At 36.8% G+C, this 17,419-nt stretch overlaps 1 protein-coding gene across 2 annotated transcripts in view; it reads right to left on the bottom strand.

The window, feature by feature from the left end:
- pold3 (polymerase (DNA-directed), delta 3, accessory subunit) overlaps positions 1 to 17,419 on the bottom strand; it is a 45,339-nt gene that overhangs the window by 9,065 nt on the left and 18,855 nt on the right. Inside the window, exons 6-11 of one of the 2 annotated variants that reach the window (XM_028799390.2) lie at positions 11,007 to 11,271; positions 10,673 to 10,742; positions 10,355 to 10,541; positions 8,184 to 8,293; positions 1,236 to 1,327; positions 702 to 780 (exon numbers count right to left, since the gene is read on the bottom strand). In XM_028799390.2, coding sequence (XP_028655223.1) covers positions 702 to 780; positions 1,236 to 1,327; positions 8,184 to 8,293; positions 10,355 to 10,541; positions 10,673 to 10,742; positions 11,007 to 11,271 — 803 coding nt within the window. The remainder of the gene's footprint in view (positions 1 to 701; positions 781 to 1,235; positions 1,328 to 8,183; positions 8,294 to 10,354; positions 10,542 to 10,672; positions 10,743 to 11,006; positions 11,272 to 17,419) is intronic. The other variant, XM_028799391.2, reaches the window with a different exon arrangement.

Below are 17,419 nucleotides of genomic sequence, written 5' to 3'. Positions count from 1 at the left end.
TGAATTATTAAAAAGCTCATCGGAATTCTTTTTTGTATCTGGTCATCACACCAGATTGCCAGTAATTTCTCCATTTCACGAATGAGGCCTCTCCACTGCTTAGTGATTATAGCTTTAAATCCCGTCGATGATTTCACTGCCTCTTTCACTCTATCTTTATCCTTTAAGATCGTCAAAATAGTTGAATGAGCCAGCTTCAAGTCAAGTGCTGTCACTTTACCTTTCTTAACTTCACAGTTGTTTATGATCTTCATTTTAGATCAATAGTGTGTTGGCAGGCATATAGTGACAGTGACATCAACATAGGTCCCCAAAATATTGCCTGTTTGGAATTTGCACGTTTTCCCATGTCTGTACGAGTTTTCTTCAATGTACTGAATTAAGCACACATTGAGAATGATATGTAATCTTATGCAAATTCAGTAATTTTCTTTTTGATTAATTTTTCCACTGGGAACTTTAAGTTTCCAGAACTAATCATTCTATGTATTAAATATTTTGTGCCTTTCAGGAAATCGGGATTCTTTATGACAAACATTTCTTAGTAGGAGTAAGTACTAGCAGTAACTGACTTTACATAAATTAAGACAAATCTGTAACTCATACAACACTGACTGCAACCTACTTCTACCATCATTTTAAACTGTATACCAGAGAAAACAAAAACAAGTCAGTTTTTTTCTCCCCCATTACCCACTTACCAATGCATCCCTCTTCATCCCTAGAGGTTCGAGATTTCAAAACTTTTCTCTTCTTTCTTCTCCTGACATTTGATGTATTCTAGACAAAGGAGCAAGTGTTAATTAAGCTTTTTTTCATTTTCTAAAATAAAACTGTTTATACTGGAGAATACTAACTAGGAAGAACAAAAGCCAATTAAACTACTGTAACCTAGAAAGACTCAGATTGTAGTAGTAATCTAGAAATACAATATAAAGATAGGCACAATTTAACAATGAGTAAAAATACAATAAATGTATTATTCTCTTGGGAGATAGACTTCAACAAATATTATTTACAGAGAATCTCTTATTAAAATTTACAAATATTATGTATTAATGTCTTGTTTGAAGGACCATCCAGGTCTTAATTTACAGGAAAGACAATACAAATGTACGCAGAGCTAAAAACTAAAAATACTGAAAACATTGCAAATAATTGTATGCTATATCCCTGCAGGTTTAATAGTTAATATTCAAGAAATCAAACATGCATATGATCTGTATGCCTTATACCTCAGTACTGTTTGCAGGCTCTTTTTTAACTTCTTTATGTGGAGATGCTAATGATGTTTTTGCACTGGATGAAGGAGGTGAATCAGGAATAACTGTGAGGGGGAAAAAACAACAAAACATTCAGCAAAAGAAAAATAACTTAGTCGTCTATCAATTTAGATATACATATATGTGTGAGATATATTAAGAAAGAAAAAAAAAAAAACAACTATTGGATATACTGTATACTATGAGCTAAATGATTCCTATAACTCATTCCAAGAATAACTGTTGACATTTAGCAGCATCCCTCTAAATTTAGCTACACAAGGTATTTTAACTTCAGGTAATTCTCTCACTGTAGTTCTCCTTGGTCTTGCCAGCAGGCACTTGGCTATTAACTAGAATGACCACATATATTCATAATACATGCTCACACCATCTATAAACAATAAGAAAGTGAAGCCAAGAAAACAGAATGTCAAGATTTTTTTTTTCTTGAGGATGTATATAAATAGTTATGAATAGCATTTGCGAAGGTTACATGGTGACTAAATATTCAGTGCTACTGCCTCATGCCTCTTTAGTTTTAAAGACTAAGTTAGAATGTTATTCCTATATCTGTGTGGCTTATTCTCTAGGTTTTCATGTTCCATCAATTAGATGTGTGGGTGTTTGTTGATTAGCTGCTCTAAATTGATCTGATGACAGTGATTTATGTTTTGTGTATGTTTGAGTGATGCAGGATATATCTTACACTATTTTGATATACTTTGTCCCAGGATCTATGTTCATCTGAGGAAAGGACAACAGCAGCCATTTTTCAAGAATGTTAAAAAGAAAAACTTATTTCCTTAGATTTCTTAAATAAAAGGGCCATCTATTCTTTGAAACTTAAAGTATGAAAGTAATAGAATTATAAATTGTACAACTTTCCCTAAGGTGAACAGAGGCAAATTAAAGAAGATACTAGCAATCAGACATTGTTATGTTAATCTGAATTGCCTGTTAACCTAACCTACATGTCCTTGGTGTGGAGATTCTGCAAACTCCAAGCCGATAACAACCAAGCACAAGCTTCAAATGCTGGACAATGAACCAATGAGGCAGCAATACTACCCATTTCCTCATCATACCATCTCCAGTGTTTTAAACATTTTATACAATACTAGCCAACCCGCGGCATAGCATACGCTGCATAATTATGTATTGATGGGTGAACACTTCCTGAAAGACACAGTTGTCCAAATGGGGTTGGTTTTGAGGATACGACTGTAGGTGAATGAAAAGATGCAACTCTGGAGAGGGCAACATACAATACAGCGTTTTACACGCTGCATAAAACGATTCACATCCACAACAAACAAATTGTTTTACATGCTGCATACAGCGAGTCACATCCGCGACAAATATGATTCTTCTTAGATGGTCCTGTCGCGTCCACTCTCGCATTCGAAGCACACACACTGCCTGGTCATGTGCCCGGTCGCAACAGCAACTGACAGAGACCCGCCCACCAACTCTAAGACCATGGGATACCCCTCGGAAACTGTTTTACACGCTGCATACAACGATTCACATCTGCGACAAACATGCCTCTTCTTAGATAGTCCTGCCGCATCCACACTCGTTCTCGAAGCATACACACCACCTGGTCATGTGCCCGCTCGCAAGAGAAACTCACGGAGACCCGCCCACCAACTCTAAGACCATGGCGTGTAAAACAGTTTGCGATGGTGGACGCAGTCGTGAGTCATAACCGAAAAGAATATAGTGGAACCTTGGTTCACGACCATAATTTGTTCCAAAACTCTGGTCGTAAACTGAAGCAATTTCTCCCATAGGATTGCATGTAAATACAATTAATCAGTTCCGGACTGTATGAACTGTATGTAAATATATATTTTAAGTTTTTAAGCACAAATATAGTTAATTAAATCATAGAATGCACAGCGTAATAGTAAACTAAATGTAAAAACATTGAATAACACTGAGAAAACCTTGAACAACAGAGAAAACTAACACTGAAATAGTTTGCGCTATAGCGCTACCAACCGCTGGCTAAAAACACTTTTTTTTTTTTTAAAATGAGTTTTAAGCACAGGGAAAAAAATGAACATTTGAAAAAAATCCGTAATTTAATAAACCACCAAGAAAAGTAACATTGCAACAATGCACACTACGAACCGATCGCTGTAAACAGAAGTGAAAACAAAATCAAGCCCAGTGCATTCTTTAACTGCTTTCCTACCTTATGAGTCCAGCCCCCTCTCTCTCGCGCTGCCTGTGTGTGCGTCTGTCTCTCTCTGGCGCTGCCTGTGTGTGTGCGCAGCTCTCTCTCTGGTGCTGCCTGTGTGTGTGTGTGCGCCTCTGTCTCTCTCTGGCGCTGCCTGTGTGTGTGCGCCTCTGTCTCTCTCTCTCGCGCTGCCTGTGTGTGCGTGGCTCTCTCTCTCACGCTGCCTGTGTGTGCGTGGCTCTCTCTCTCACGCTGCCTGTGTGTGCGTGGCTCTCTCTCTCACGCTGCCTGTGTGTGCGTGGCTCTCTCTCTCACGCTGCCTGTGTGTGCGTGGCTCTCTCTCTCACGCTGCCTGTGTGTGCATGGCTCTCTCTCTCACGCTGCCTGTGTGTGCATGGCTCTCTCTCTCACGCTGCCTGTGTGTGCATGGCTCTCTCTCTCACGCTGCCTGTGTGTGCGTGGCTCTCTCTCTCACGCTGCCTGTGTGCCTCTGTCTCTCTGGCGCTGTCTGTGTGTGTGCGCGGCTCTCTCTCTCGCACTGCCTGTGTGTGTGCGCGGCTCTCTCTCGCGCTGCCTCTGTGTGAACCGAGGTTCCACTGAGGTTGACTAATGAAAAGTCAACGTGGCTCAGAGGTGCATGTGGAGTCTAGCAGAGACGAACGTGAATGACGCCCGGTGTTGCGAGTTGCTGCGTCCGAGTTGGTGGGCCTGGCTCTGCGAGTTGTCGTCGTATCCAATGGTCTTAGAGTTGGTGGGCGTGGCTGTCTTGCGTGCTTTCCATGGATGGCAACTTGTCGGCGGCTTAGTGAATTATATATGGTGGGCGTGGCTGTCTTGCGTGCTTTCCATGGGTGGCTACTTGTCGGTGCGTGCTTTCCATGGGTGACTACTTGTCGGCGGCTTAGTGAATTATATATATAGATGCACATTTAAGTGCATATTAAAAACTATAAAGTGAATGTTCAATTAATAATATAAAATAGTCATACTTTTTTAATGGACATTGAAATCTATTCAATATTAACCTGAACTATACAAAAAAAGAAACCAACTGTGCATAACAAAACACATAACAAAAGAGAAACAAAATGAATGGCTGTAAAAACATTTCACTGAATATTTCATTTTTAAATTTAGTGCAATTAGGCACACTCCAGTAAGCACAACTAAAAAACAGTTCTGAAATGATTAGATATCTGGACAGTCCTCTTTATGAAACAATAATGTTCAATTGGTATGGATCCAATTCTCTCAACCAACAGTTCAACTGTTTACATCAAAGACAAATATGGTGTATCGCAATTAAATTAAAATTTGTCTTTTAAAATATTCAACACGAAACTGTAAATTTTTGGCCTTTGTATTTAGAATTACTGATTATTAATTTCAGTTATGCAAATTCTGAAGAGCTGAATCTGAAGCTGCAACTTTTCTCAATCCACCAAGGTTGGTCTATAAATCATAGGAAGTAGTAAATCTACTAAAAGTAGCAAAAAGGTGAATGATATCTTATATAAATTATAAAAAAAAAATGTTTTTTTTATTTATAAAGAAGCATTAATATACTTTTTGAACGGTCACGTTTAGCTCCAAAGCCTTTTTTCTATTTTTGGATTTCGGCACTGTCACCCCACAATGACTGTGGCCAACAACTTTAACAGCTATCAGACATTAAGTGCACAAGTTGTACAATGAAGAAGTGTGTAGGCAACATGTTATTGATACAGCAATGCATACTTTCAGTGGCCAATATCTACTGGCTTGCAAGTGAGAGTGGAATGATATAAAGTTTGATTTTTCCCCGACTGTGCTGTATTTTACATCTTAACTGCAACTATGGACGCTACAATGTTTTTTCTCTCAATACTTTTCTATAAGACTTTTATTACAGAAAACTACTTCTTGTGAAAAGAATTCTTGAAAACGAATTACAGAATAAGGACTATAGACTGCCCCTTACAGTTACACTGACATTTCTATTAAGATAAAAGATATTTACGTCTGGTCTACCTATCTGTGTCTAACAAAGATTCTGCCTAGCATATTCAGTAATTCCTGCCTGTTCAAAAACTAGACACTGTATTAGACTGATCTTTCTAAACCTGTCTGGTCGCAAAACGCTAGTCAATGCAGAAGTGATACATGTCCACTAGGCACTGTGAAAAATACATGAAGCTAACTTTCTATGGATCAGCAACCTCACAGAAAAGAATTCACGCATTCATTCATGCAACAAGTGTTTCCTCAGAGAGGGCATTCGGTACTAACGGCAATAATGTCACAACCTGGAAGCCATCCATCAAAGCAGACAGAATTAGGAGAATGATCCTCTTGGTGAAGATTTTTTTAAATTTCATTTATTGTAGGTTACTTTACTTTTATTAATTTTTTTAATGGAGTGAGGGAAATAGGTAACCTTTCTTTAACATTATTTATTCTAACCATTTGCTCAGAATTTTAGACTAGACTACTAACAGATGGATATTGGCTTTGTAAGACATTATTTTTGTTAATACTGCATCCATCCATTAATCATCCTAACCTTTCTTATTTAGAGCAGGGTGTTGGAGAAACTGGAAACTATCCCAGCAATCACTGGATGCAAGGCAGGAGCAACACCTGAACAGGACACCAATCCATCACAGGGTGAACACACAAATGAACACACTACAGTGAAATTAGCATTGTCAAGTCACCTAACCTGTAGGTTTCTGGACTGTGGGAGGACATCTTAGCTTCTAAGGGAAACCAAAGCAGATACAGGGAACATGCAAACATGATTTCAAACCATACTGTCAGTCTGATCTCATGAAGAAAAAGTCTTTACATCAAATCCAGCCCGCTCAGTTCTTTAAACATGATGTGCTGGAGAGGCCATGTAAGCACTAAAGGCTCACAAAGTTCTGCCTGCCCCAGTCCAGCTGTAGTCTTTTTATTACAAACATAATGCTATTTCCTTCTCTTAGCACCCTTGATCATAACTCATCTCTCATAAAGGTTTTAATACAAACTGTACTACTGATACTAGGTACAAACATTACATATAAAATGAACCCTTTCATCTGACCATGAAGAAACAGATGACATGCTTTATTTTTAATTTGCTTTTTATTTACCATTTAATTCATTTTACGTCTTCACTCACCTTTCTGTCTTGCAATTAGATTTATCACTTTGGTTGTATAGAGTATTTGCTCTCTTTCAGACATACTAACACGACTTTTAAGGGAATTGGTGAAATGCTTATCATATCAGCCCAACTACATAATATAATGTACTTGTGTCTGCATTTTAGGGCTCAATGACAAAACAGCAATAATAAAAATAAGATTAACCATGTTTTCTACTGTAAAAGTTAAAATAGCTTATTAAGCATAAAATCTGTTCAAAATGATGTAAAACGAGATAATTTTATACATATCAATTACTATGTATAAATAAATATTTGAATGACTTGAAATAAAAAACACACACAAAACTGCATAAATAATTTTGCATCTTCTCACCTGTAAACTTTTCACAAATTAACACAGTTCTACTATACATTTTTAGCCGATATAAAAAGCACATTGCATGCCATGTTGCCACCTAGTGTCAGAAATATGTAAGTAGTAATAGACTAGAAATGCACAAATCAATTATGCTCATTCCAATTTTGGATAAGCTCACTGTAGTTGTACAAGAATACTGAAAACTATGGCAAGCCGAATTAACATTTAGAGATATCTCAAAATGAATTTCAGATATCTTAAAATGTAATTTACTTTTTAAGATATCAGAAACTCGCTTTGAGATATCTTAAAATAATTTCCTTTACATTTTAAGATATCTGCAATAGATGTCGGGATATCTCAAATGCATTTCAAGATATCTCAAATACAGTTTCAGATATCTTAAATTGACCTTTCATGCATTTTAAGATATCTTAAATGCACTTCCTGTAAAACTGCCTATTATTTCAATGGGACTTCTTGTTTATTATAAGATATCTTAAAATGTATTTGAGATATCTTGAAATGAGCAGGAAGTGATGCTGAGATATCTGAAAATGTATTTGAGATATCTGAAAATGGACAGGAAGCTGTTTTGAGATATCTGGAAATGTATTTGAGATATCTTAAATTGTATTGTAGATATCTGAAAATGCTATTGAGATATCTTGAAATAATTGAGTGTCCTTTTAAAGATATCTTAAAATGCATTTTAGATATCTTGAAATACATTGTTAGATATCTGAAATAGAGCAGAGACCCATTTTAAGATATCATGAAATTAATTTTAGATATCTAAAAATGTATTTCAGATATCTGAAACAGTGAATTTCAAGATATCTTAAATGCTTTTTAAGATATCTAAATTATATTTCGAGATATCTTAAAATAACTTCCTTCTCATTTTAAGATATCCCAAATTCACTTTGAGATATCTGAAATGCATTTTCAGATATCTTAAAATGACTTCCTGCACATTTCAAGATATCTCAAATACATTTCAAGATATCTCAAAATCACTTCCTGTGCATTTCGAGATATCTTAAAGGCATTTCGAGATATCTTAAAATAGGCAGGAAGTTCCATTGAAAGTATAAGAAATTTTACAGGAAGTGATTTTAAGATATATGAAAATATATTCGAGATATCTTGAAATACGCAGGAAGTTAATTTGGCTTGCCATAGAAAACAATACCCAATAAAAAAGAAGGGCTTAAAAACAAACAAAACAAAAATTTCTACCTTCTTCATCACTACTTTCAGGCTGTGGTTTCTTTATTCTTCTCCTTTTCTTTTTCTGAGATTCTGATTTCTCATTCTCACTGTCAGAATGTTCTAGTCGCTTTGTCTTGCTAATGGAAAAAATTGATAAATATTATATATTATTATATGTAACTGCACACATGCACGCATGTGTATTGAGTTCATACATAAATGTTATCTATTACTGTATATCTACTGCCACCATTTTGTAAGATATGCAAAAGTGTGACATAAATTACTATGTGATGCACAGTACTACTTAAATGTTCACTCAGTATTGTAATAATTTCAAAAGCTAGGTCTTTAATATTTAAAAGAACATAATTTCACTACCTAGTTACTCTACTGAAGAAAATTTTGGGGGTGTGAGAGAAAGAAGCAGATAATGCCTTTCTAATTATGCCGATGGCTATGAAATCTTTACATCTGCAAAGCTCCCAGGTAATACGTGAATGTATGAACAATGGCCTTCGGGCTTAGTTCCAGGAAAGCAAGGAGAAATAAATGGTTGCAAACTAGGGAAATCCAATGATCTTGTTACAAACCTCACTTTTGTTGGATTATTAAATGAGAAGCTATCAAGTCCTCAGAATTTTAAGCAACTAAAATCGTGAAATAGCAACTATTCGCTAAATGTTATGATACCAAAGAAAATCATTGTGCAGTTTGCAGAGAAATAAAAGCAAAAGTTAAAAGTACTCTAATAATATACCTAATAAAATGTTACTTGAATATAAAGAACTGTCTTCTATACAATAAATTGTAGATAAATGTATTAAATATGTGTAAGCAAAGTGCAGCACAGACAACAGTTACAAATCAAGAGAAGTACAATATCTTAGGCAGGTAGAAAATAGTAGTTTCATCTAATACTCGAAATCTAAAATATATATATAAAAAGATATAAAAGATACATCTAATTTCTTGTTAAATACACAGAAGAGGTTTGTTAAACTGCAATTCTTTCTTATATTTTGGAACCTCAGTGAATGTGGAAGATAAGGGACAGTGACTGTGGTCAAGGTGTGCCATAGACTGCAATATGACCAGAAAGTTGGAATTGAGTTTTATGGAACTCTTTGTTTTCTAAATTTCTAATACAGAAAACATAAAAACAACTTCTCAGAAAGTAAGCTAAAAGACATATAAAAACTATTGTGAACACTGTCTGAATAAGTTAAATAACTAAAAAAAAAAAAAAAAAAAGCCGAAAAAAATTAAAGGAACACTTTGAAAACACATCAGGTCTCAATGGGGAAAAAAAAAATCATCATGAATATCTATATTGATATGGACTGGGTAGTGTGTTAGGAATGAAAGGATGCCACATCGTTTGCTGGAAATTAAAATTATCAAGCTACAGAGGGCTGAATTCAAAGACACCGCAGAAATCAAAGAGAAAAAATTATGCGGTAGGCTAGTTCATTTTGCCAAAATTTCATTGCAGCAACATTAAATCATACTCAGTAGTTTGTATGGCCCCCACGTGCTTGTATGCATGCCTGACAATGTCGGGGCATGATCCTAATGAGACGACGGATGGTGTCCTGGGGGACCTCTGAGGTGCAACCTGGCGGCGTTGGATGGACTGAAACATAATGTCCCAGAGATGTTCTATTGGATTTAGGTCAGGCAAGCGTGGAGGGCAGTCAATGGTATCAATTCCTTCATCCTCCAGGAACTGCCTACATACTCTCGCCACATGAGACCAGGCATTGTTGTGTACCAGGAGGAACCCAGGACCCACTGCACCAGCATAGCGTCTGACAATGGGTCCAAGGATTTCATCCCGATACCTAATGGCAGTCAAGGGGCCGTTGTCTAGCCTGTAGAGGTCTGTGCGTCCCTCCATGGATATGCCTTCCAGACCATCACTGACCCACCCCCAAACCGGTCATGCTGAATGGTGTTACAGGCAGCATAACATTCTTCACGGCTCCTCCAGACCCTTTCACGTCTGTCACATTTGCTCAGGGTGAACCTGCTCTCATCTATGAAAAGCACAGGGTGCCAGTGGTGGACCTGCCAATTCTGTATGTATAATTTGTATGTAACAAATAAAATATTATTTTATTTGAAACAATTACGAGGTCATATAATAAAAAAGACAAAATTGGTGAACACGCATTAAAAATGTTAATACTACATACATTTTATTTTCCTTAGTTTTTTTGGGTGGCACTTCAGAATTCTTCGGTAATTCTTCTTTGATATCAGGTGCTGGCTTAACAACTGAATTAGAACTTTGCTTTTCCACTTCTTTTGATAATGAAGCTTGAGAGTTAGTCTCTTCTTTTATTAGCTTCCCTTCATCCTGGGCAGATGATTTAGATTTACCTGTCAATTTGACATGGGTTATATTTGGAAATTAATTTTCATTTAAATATATGCAGAGTGCTAAGAAATGTATATTTCACAAGGAAACTCCAAAAAAATGACATAATGCATTTATTAACAAAGAAACTTACTTGTTGCTGCTTTTCCAAAAAAGTTATTAGGAACTTTAGTTTTATTTACTGGCTTATCAGCAACCGCTGCCTAAGAAAACAAATACAATGTTAACCATTTTGTGTAATTACGGCATTTACAATCAACTTAAAGTTATAATGTGCAGGAAAATGAAGTAATATTTTAGTAATATTTATAAAAAATTACAATCTACAGTACTAATCTATTAAAAGAGTATCTATTTGGCTGCTAATTGGACAGATAACCCTAACAGAATTAAATCAACGTTAGACTGAAAATTTGCCTGAATTGGCAAAGATATGATAGAAATTTATACAAGTTCAGATAACATACAGTGGCTGAGTTTTCTTTTGACTCCGTTTTCACCTCTTTGCTGGTCTCTTTGGACTTTGATGTGGTTTTCGATGCAAATAGTCCCACAATACCCTTTGCTTGTTGGGACACTGGCTTTGTAGCAGACATGTCTCCATTTATGGAAGGTTTGCTAGTCACTGCTTGCCCATCTGACACTGGAGTCGTCACATGAGCGAGACTCTGAAGGCGAGATATTTCTTCTGAAGTTCTGGGTGTAGCAATGGCACATCGTATTGCACTGTACCTAAAAATGTAAAAGTAAACTAGTAAATAATTTAAATAAATACAATTTGAAAATGTAAGTGTTGTGAGGGATTGCCGGCCGTATATCCCGGCCAACACCCCCAAGCTGCCAGATGGAGCCATCCCTGCAACATGGAAGGGCCCCCAAATTCCAATAGGGCATCATGGAACTTTGAGTCTTTCGTCACAGCCTTGCTGGATACCATGGGGGCCAGTGGAGGACGTTGCAGGGAGGCTCAGGGATTTATACTTTCCATATAGCCCGGAAGTAATTCACAATCGCGGAAATAGAAGAAATGATATACTTCCAGGCTGAAGAAAAGAGGAGTTTAGATCTGACCTGTACTGGGGGGGTGGGGGAGGGGTATGGATCAGAAGCATTTCCGGGTTAAAGACTTTAAAAGGACTCTGGGAAATCCCAGCAATGAGCTGAGCTGGGTGGAAGGGTGGCAATGTGTCTGGGAGAGTGGAGGATTGATTATTGATTGTATTATTGGTTATAATATGAGTATTGTGGAGAGGAGGGTGCTTTGTGCACATTATAGTCTAAATAAATATTATATTTGGCCTTTTATCTGGCGTATAGACTGAGGGTTCAAGGGAGTGAGAGCGCCCCTATCTGTCACAGTGTTTAATATGCAACTAGCTCATATAAAATATGGTAAGATTCTTTATTGCTAAACTTACTATTTAAGGTGCATGCTCCCAACCTTAAGTAATTTAAAATTCTTGTCCCCAAAGATCAAGCCATTCTGACTGAAATAGGAGTAGTTAGAAGACTTAAAGATCTATAATAATTTACGGTACTTGCCCTATTTATATGAAATATAGCAATAGTACTGTAAGACATGTACAATCATAAATAAATAAATATGAGCACCTCTACCTTTTTTTTTTTTTTTTTTACAGTGAACACATTTTTTTTCCCCTAAGCACTAGTTCTAGCTATAAGTTCAAAGGCTAAAACCTGCTATGGAAAAAGGAATAATTTTACTATTAAAATTGGCACTTTCTAGGTGTTAAGACCTTAGGAAATACAAAATATGGCACAATGCCTTGGTTAATAATAAAATAATCATAAAAATTAGTTCAAAACATCAAAGGTCTCTATTCTGTGTAAAATACCTGTGCAATGAATACAAAAACATTAGATGCACTCATTATTGTTTGTTGCCCAACCTTTAAGCTTCTTCTAAAGACTTATCAAAAGAGAAGTTATCACAAAAAAACCTTGTACTTAAAATGTTGTTTTTGCCAAATTTTTTTTAGAAAATAATGTTAATTTATGTGATAATGATATGCCTAAGGGCGGCACGGTGGCGCAGTGGGTAGCGCTGCTGCCTCGCAGTTGGGAGATCTGGGGGCCCGGGTTCGCTTCCCGGGTCCTCCCTGCGTGGAGTTTGCATGTTCTCCCCGTGTCTGCGTGGGTTTCCTCCGGGCGCTCCGGTTTCCTCCCACAGTCCAAAGACATGCAGGTTAGGTGGATTGGCGATTCTAAATTGGCCCTAGTGTGTGCTGGGTGTGTTTGTGTGTGTCCTGCGGTGGGTTGGCACCCTGCCCAGGATTGTTTCCTGCCTTGTGCCCTGTGTTGGCTGGGATTGGCTCCAGCAAGACCCCCGTGACCCTGTGTTCGGATTCAGCGGGTTGGAAAATGGATGGATGGATGGATGATATGCCTTTCCTTTTTTTTTGGTTTGTTTAGTACTTTTGCAGTCAGATTAATTTGTGAAGGGTTATGCCTACACCCTTCCCTTTAAGAAATGTGCACAATTTGGTATAAAAATATAAAGCTAAAAGGTGCATCAGGTTTTTAGATGAAATTAAATGATTAGTTACTTCTTTATACAGCACTATCTGCTTGTATTGCAAGCACATTTCGTAGTTAAGGCCTCTGGCCAACAATCTAGCATACAATGAATGATTTGAATAATGCTGATGTCACATTACATGACTTATGGTTGTGGGATATGTCATACTTGCTGACCACAGTTGCTGATCGGCTGTTCTAATCGAAGGGAAAGAAGGGTGGCGGCTTGCCAAACATTTACTCAAGCCGGTTAAAGTGTAAAGAGGTCAGTTTTGGTAAATTCAAGTCCTTTGAGTATCTCGCCGTTGTTATTCATGGAGATTCTCACGTTCTAGTATTATTTGTGTATAGACCTCCTAAATTTAACGCATCTTTCTTTGAGGATATTCTCAGACTTAATGTCAATTTTAATTACAAACTATGACACACTCTTAATAGTCAGCAACTAACTTTCATATAGACAATGTGACCAAAAAGTAAAAGAATTTGTGAACCTCCTGGACTCTTTTGATTTGAGACAACTCGTTAATCAGCCTACAGATAAAGCAGGTCCTACATTAGACTTAGTAATTACCAAAGGACTAAACGTTGATGTAAAGCAGGTCATTGATAAGAGTCTATCAGACCATTTTCTTCTACTATTTAATATAGAAATAATGATAGAAAACATTCATGAGAAGCATATTGTTAAAAAACACTTTTTTGACTCATCAGCAGCTTTAAAACTTACAAACATTCTAAGCAATCAGTCCATTTATAGTGCCAACTACAATAGCGAGGATAATGTAAATAGTAAGATGGAAAGATTTAATACTAAAGTGAGAGCTGCTGTTGACACAGTTGCACCTGAAAAGACTTCTAGCATTGTTATACCATGGAACCCAAAGAGTGTGATTTAAAGAGAACATGCCGTAGAGCTGAGTGTAAATGGAGGAAAACTAAACTAACTATCCACTATGAAATATTGAAAATTAAAATAACAGAATACAATAACACAGTCCGTCTTGAGAGGCGCTGATATTTCTCTAAGATTATAAATAACAATGCTAGTAATCCCAGAGTCTTATTCTCTACGATTGATCGTCTGCTAAACCCAGGTAATGCAAAGGAATGCCTCCAAAATACTTCCAGTAAAACCTGTGAGGCTATTGCTGTATTTTTCAATTAAAAAATTAATGATATTAGAAATAACATACTATATCTCCCCAACACTGCGGTTCCTCCTAAGCCCCAGTACTCCGATATAAACAAATTAAATTCTTTCACCAGGATAGATTTACCTGGTTTACATTACATAATTTCTCAACTGAAACCCTCCACCTGCATCCTTGACCCAATACCAACAAATTTTTTCAAAGAAGTATCAGGTGTGCTAATTGGTAGTATTCTTGACATAGTAAATTCGTCATTAGATATGGGGGTCTTCCAAGACTGTCTTAAGACTGCTGTAGTTAAACCCCTACTCAAGAAAAATAATCTTGACCCCTCTGCTTTTGAAAATTTTAGACCCATCTCTAACCTGCCTTTCTTAAGTAAAATTCTAGAGAAGGCAATCATTATGTAGTTAAATAAACATCAATAAAGATGCTATTCTTGATAAATTTCAGTCAGGTTTTAGAACAAATCACAGCACAGAAACTGCACTCGTTAAAGTAGTAAATGACTTGCAGGTAAATGCAGACAGAGGCCATTTATCTGTTCTCATCCTCCTAGATCCGAGTGCCGCATTTGACACCATTGATCACAATATTCTTAGAAATCGCCTTAGTCAATGGGTGGGCCTCTCTGGCAGTGTCTTAAATTGGTTTGAATCCTACCTAGCAGGGAGAAAATTCTTTGTTAGTTGTGGTAATTACAACTCAAAGACACATGATATCCTATATGGTGTTCCACAAGGCTCTATCCTGGGTCCGCTGCTCTTCTCAATCTACATGCTTCCATTAGGTCAGGTTATCTCAGGGCACAACGTGAGCTACCACAGCTATACTGATGACACACAGCTGTAATTATCAATAGCACCTGGTGACCCCGATTCTCTTGATTCACTAACACAATGTCTTACTTGTATTTCTGAATGGATGAATAGTAATTTTCTCAAGCGAAATAAAGAGAAAACTGAAATTTTAGTGATTGGCAATAATGGATATAATGAGGTTATCAGAAATAAACTTGATGCATTAGGATTAAAAGTCAAGACGGAGGTAAAAAGCTTAGGGGTAACTGTTGACTGTAATCTGAATTTTAAATTACATATTCATCAGACCACTAGGACAGCATTTTTTCACTTCAGAAACATAGCAAAAGTTAGACCTCTTATATCATTGAAAGATGCTGAGAAATTAGTTCATGCTTTTGTTTTCAGTCGACTATTTCATTTATGTTAGGTAGAATGCCCAGAGGGGACTGGGCGGTCTCGTGACCTGGAACCCCTGCAGATTTATTTTTTTCTCCAGCTGTCTGAAATTTTATTTTTTTGTTTTTTCTGTCCTCCCTGGCCATTGGACCTTACTCTTATTCTATGTTAATTAATGTTGTCTTATTTTAATTTCTTACTTTGTCTTTTATTTTTCTTTTCTTCATTATTTAAAGCACTTTGAACTACATTTTTTGTATGAAAATGTGCTATATAAATAAATGTTGTTGTTGATCTCATCGCAGGGTCATATGAATTTAAACAACTAAAAATCGCTGGCCAGCTGACTGAGAGTGGACCTTCCATTGCAGTTGTGCTTGCCTCTTTTTTTGTGCCAGTCAATAACATGCTTCCTGACGGAGCCAGCACTGAACAAAGGGTCAACAGGTACAATAAGTTCAGCCACAGTCTCTGCCCTTTTTTTTCTTTTCCTATTTCTTTTTCCTGTTGTGATACATAAAACATGAGACAAGAGACAGATGTGCTTCTCTTCTGTTTGTGAAGTCCAAAACACCCACATTTTTCCCCCTCATCACTGCATTATATGAACGGTAATTCTGGATGAGCCTTCATTGGTTGTCAGCTCTCCTACACATAGAGCACGCCCCTGTGACTAAAGACAAAATTAACACTGTTTGATTTTATCTTACTAGTTGGAATACATTCCTGGGTATTTCACACTATGCAAATGGCTTCAGGGGAGCATGCTGCTTTATGTCTCCAACTTGCTAAGATTATGTAAATAAAGATTATGATTGAAAATCGCTAGAAGATTTATCAAATGTTACATTGCCTCGTGACAGCTTAGTTCTAAGAAATAACCACTGCCAACTCACTTCCTTAGCAATAATTTCTCACTATCACCTAATTTGTATGTAACACAGCAGATCCAAAAGCTGAAACATAAATAAACACATCATAAGAAAATATACAGAAAATCATAATATCACTTACATTTCAGACCACATAAATTTAATATCACCATTATTCACTGGAATTCTGAGTCAAGACTATATATTAATTTAATTTTTAAGTTAAAGTTGATAGACGGCCATTCATATGTAAATCAAAATCTACAAAACATAACATTCCAAAACCTACTTAATTCACTTCAGAGAGAAGTGGGGGGCTGGAACCCATGCCAGCAGCATAGGGCAAAAGTAAGAAAATAGGGTAACAGTGTTTTGCAGGACTCACTCATGCACACCACCACATCTATTCTGGTATTTTTGCCATCATGGTGAATCAAAATTTGTTTGTACTTCTGAGATCAATCTATTGATTCTGACCACATTCCCTACACTCTAGCTGTTATAAACCCTAAGACGATGACTAAGCCACCACTGTGCTTCACAGAAGATTGCAGTTAATCATCTACATGAATATACTTGGGGCCAACACTTTTTACTGGCATCTTCATGAACCAAGAATATAAAACCTGGATTCACTATTACAAAAGACTTTCTACCAATGGTTGTAGCTTCATGCTGGGTTGTTCTCTGTTGCTTCTGCCTTTTCACAGTGTTTCTCAGCTGCAACATGCCCCATGAGATAATTTTTTTTAACACATCATCAGGTTGTAGAAGAAGACACTTTGGTTCCTGATGAGTCTGCCTGATATGGAGTAAGCTTTTCACTGATATCCATATCTCCCATAAAAGAAGTGACCTCTGTGTATTGTTCATTTGAGTTTGAGAGCTTTATGGGTCTCCCCCAACATTTTCTGAATACAACTTTGCATTATTTTTTGTATTCATTTTTATGAACACTTAAATCCTACATCTTAAAAATCAGGATTGGTCGTGAGGTCTGCAGTAGGAGTGACTGATGCATTCAAGGTGGAGGTGGGATTACATCAGGGATCGGCTCTGAGCCCTTTCTTATTTGCAATGGTGATGGACAGGTTGACAGATGAGATTAGACAGGAGT

This window comes from Erpetoichthys calabaricus, chromosome 4 (genome assembly GCF_900747795.2).
Source record: "Erpetoichthys calabaricus chromosome 4, fErpCal1.3, whole genome shotgun sequence".
Classification (NCBI taxonomy): Eukaryota; Metazoa; Chordata; class Cladistia; order Polypteriformes; family Polypteridae; genus Erpetoichthys; species Erpetoichthys calabaricus.
The sequence above is the reverse complement of the archived record's forward strand: the minus strand, read 5'-3'. Positions and strand labels throughout refer to the sequence as shown.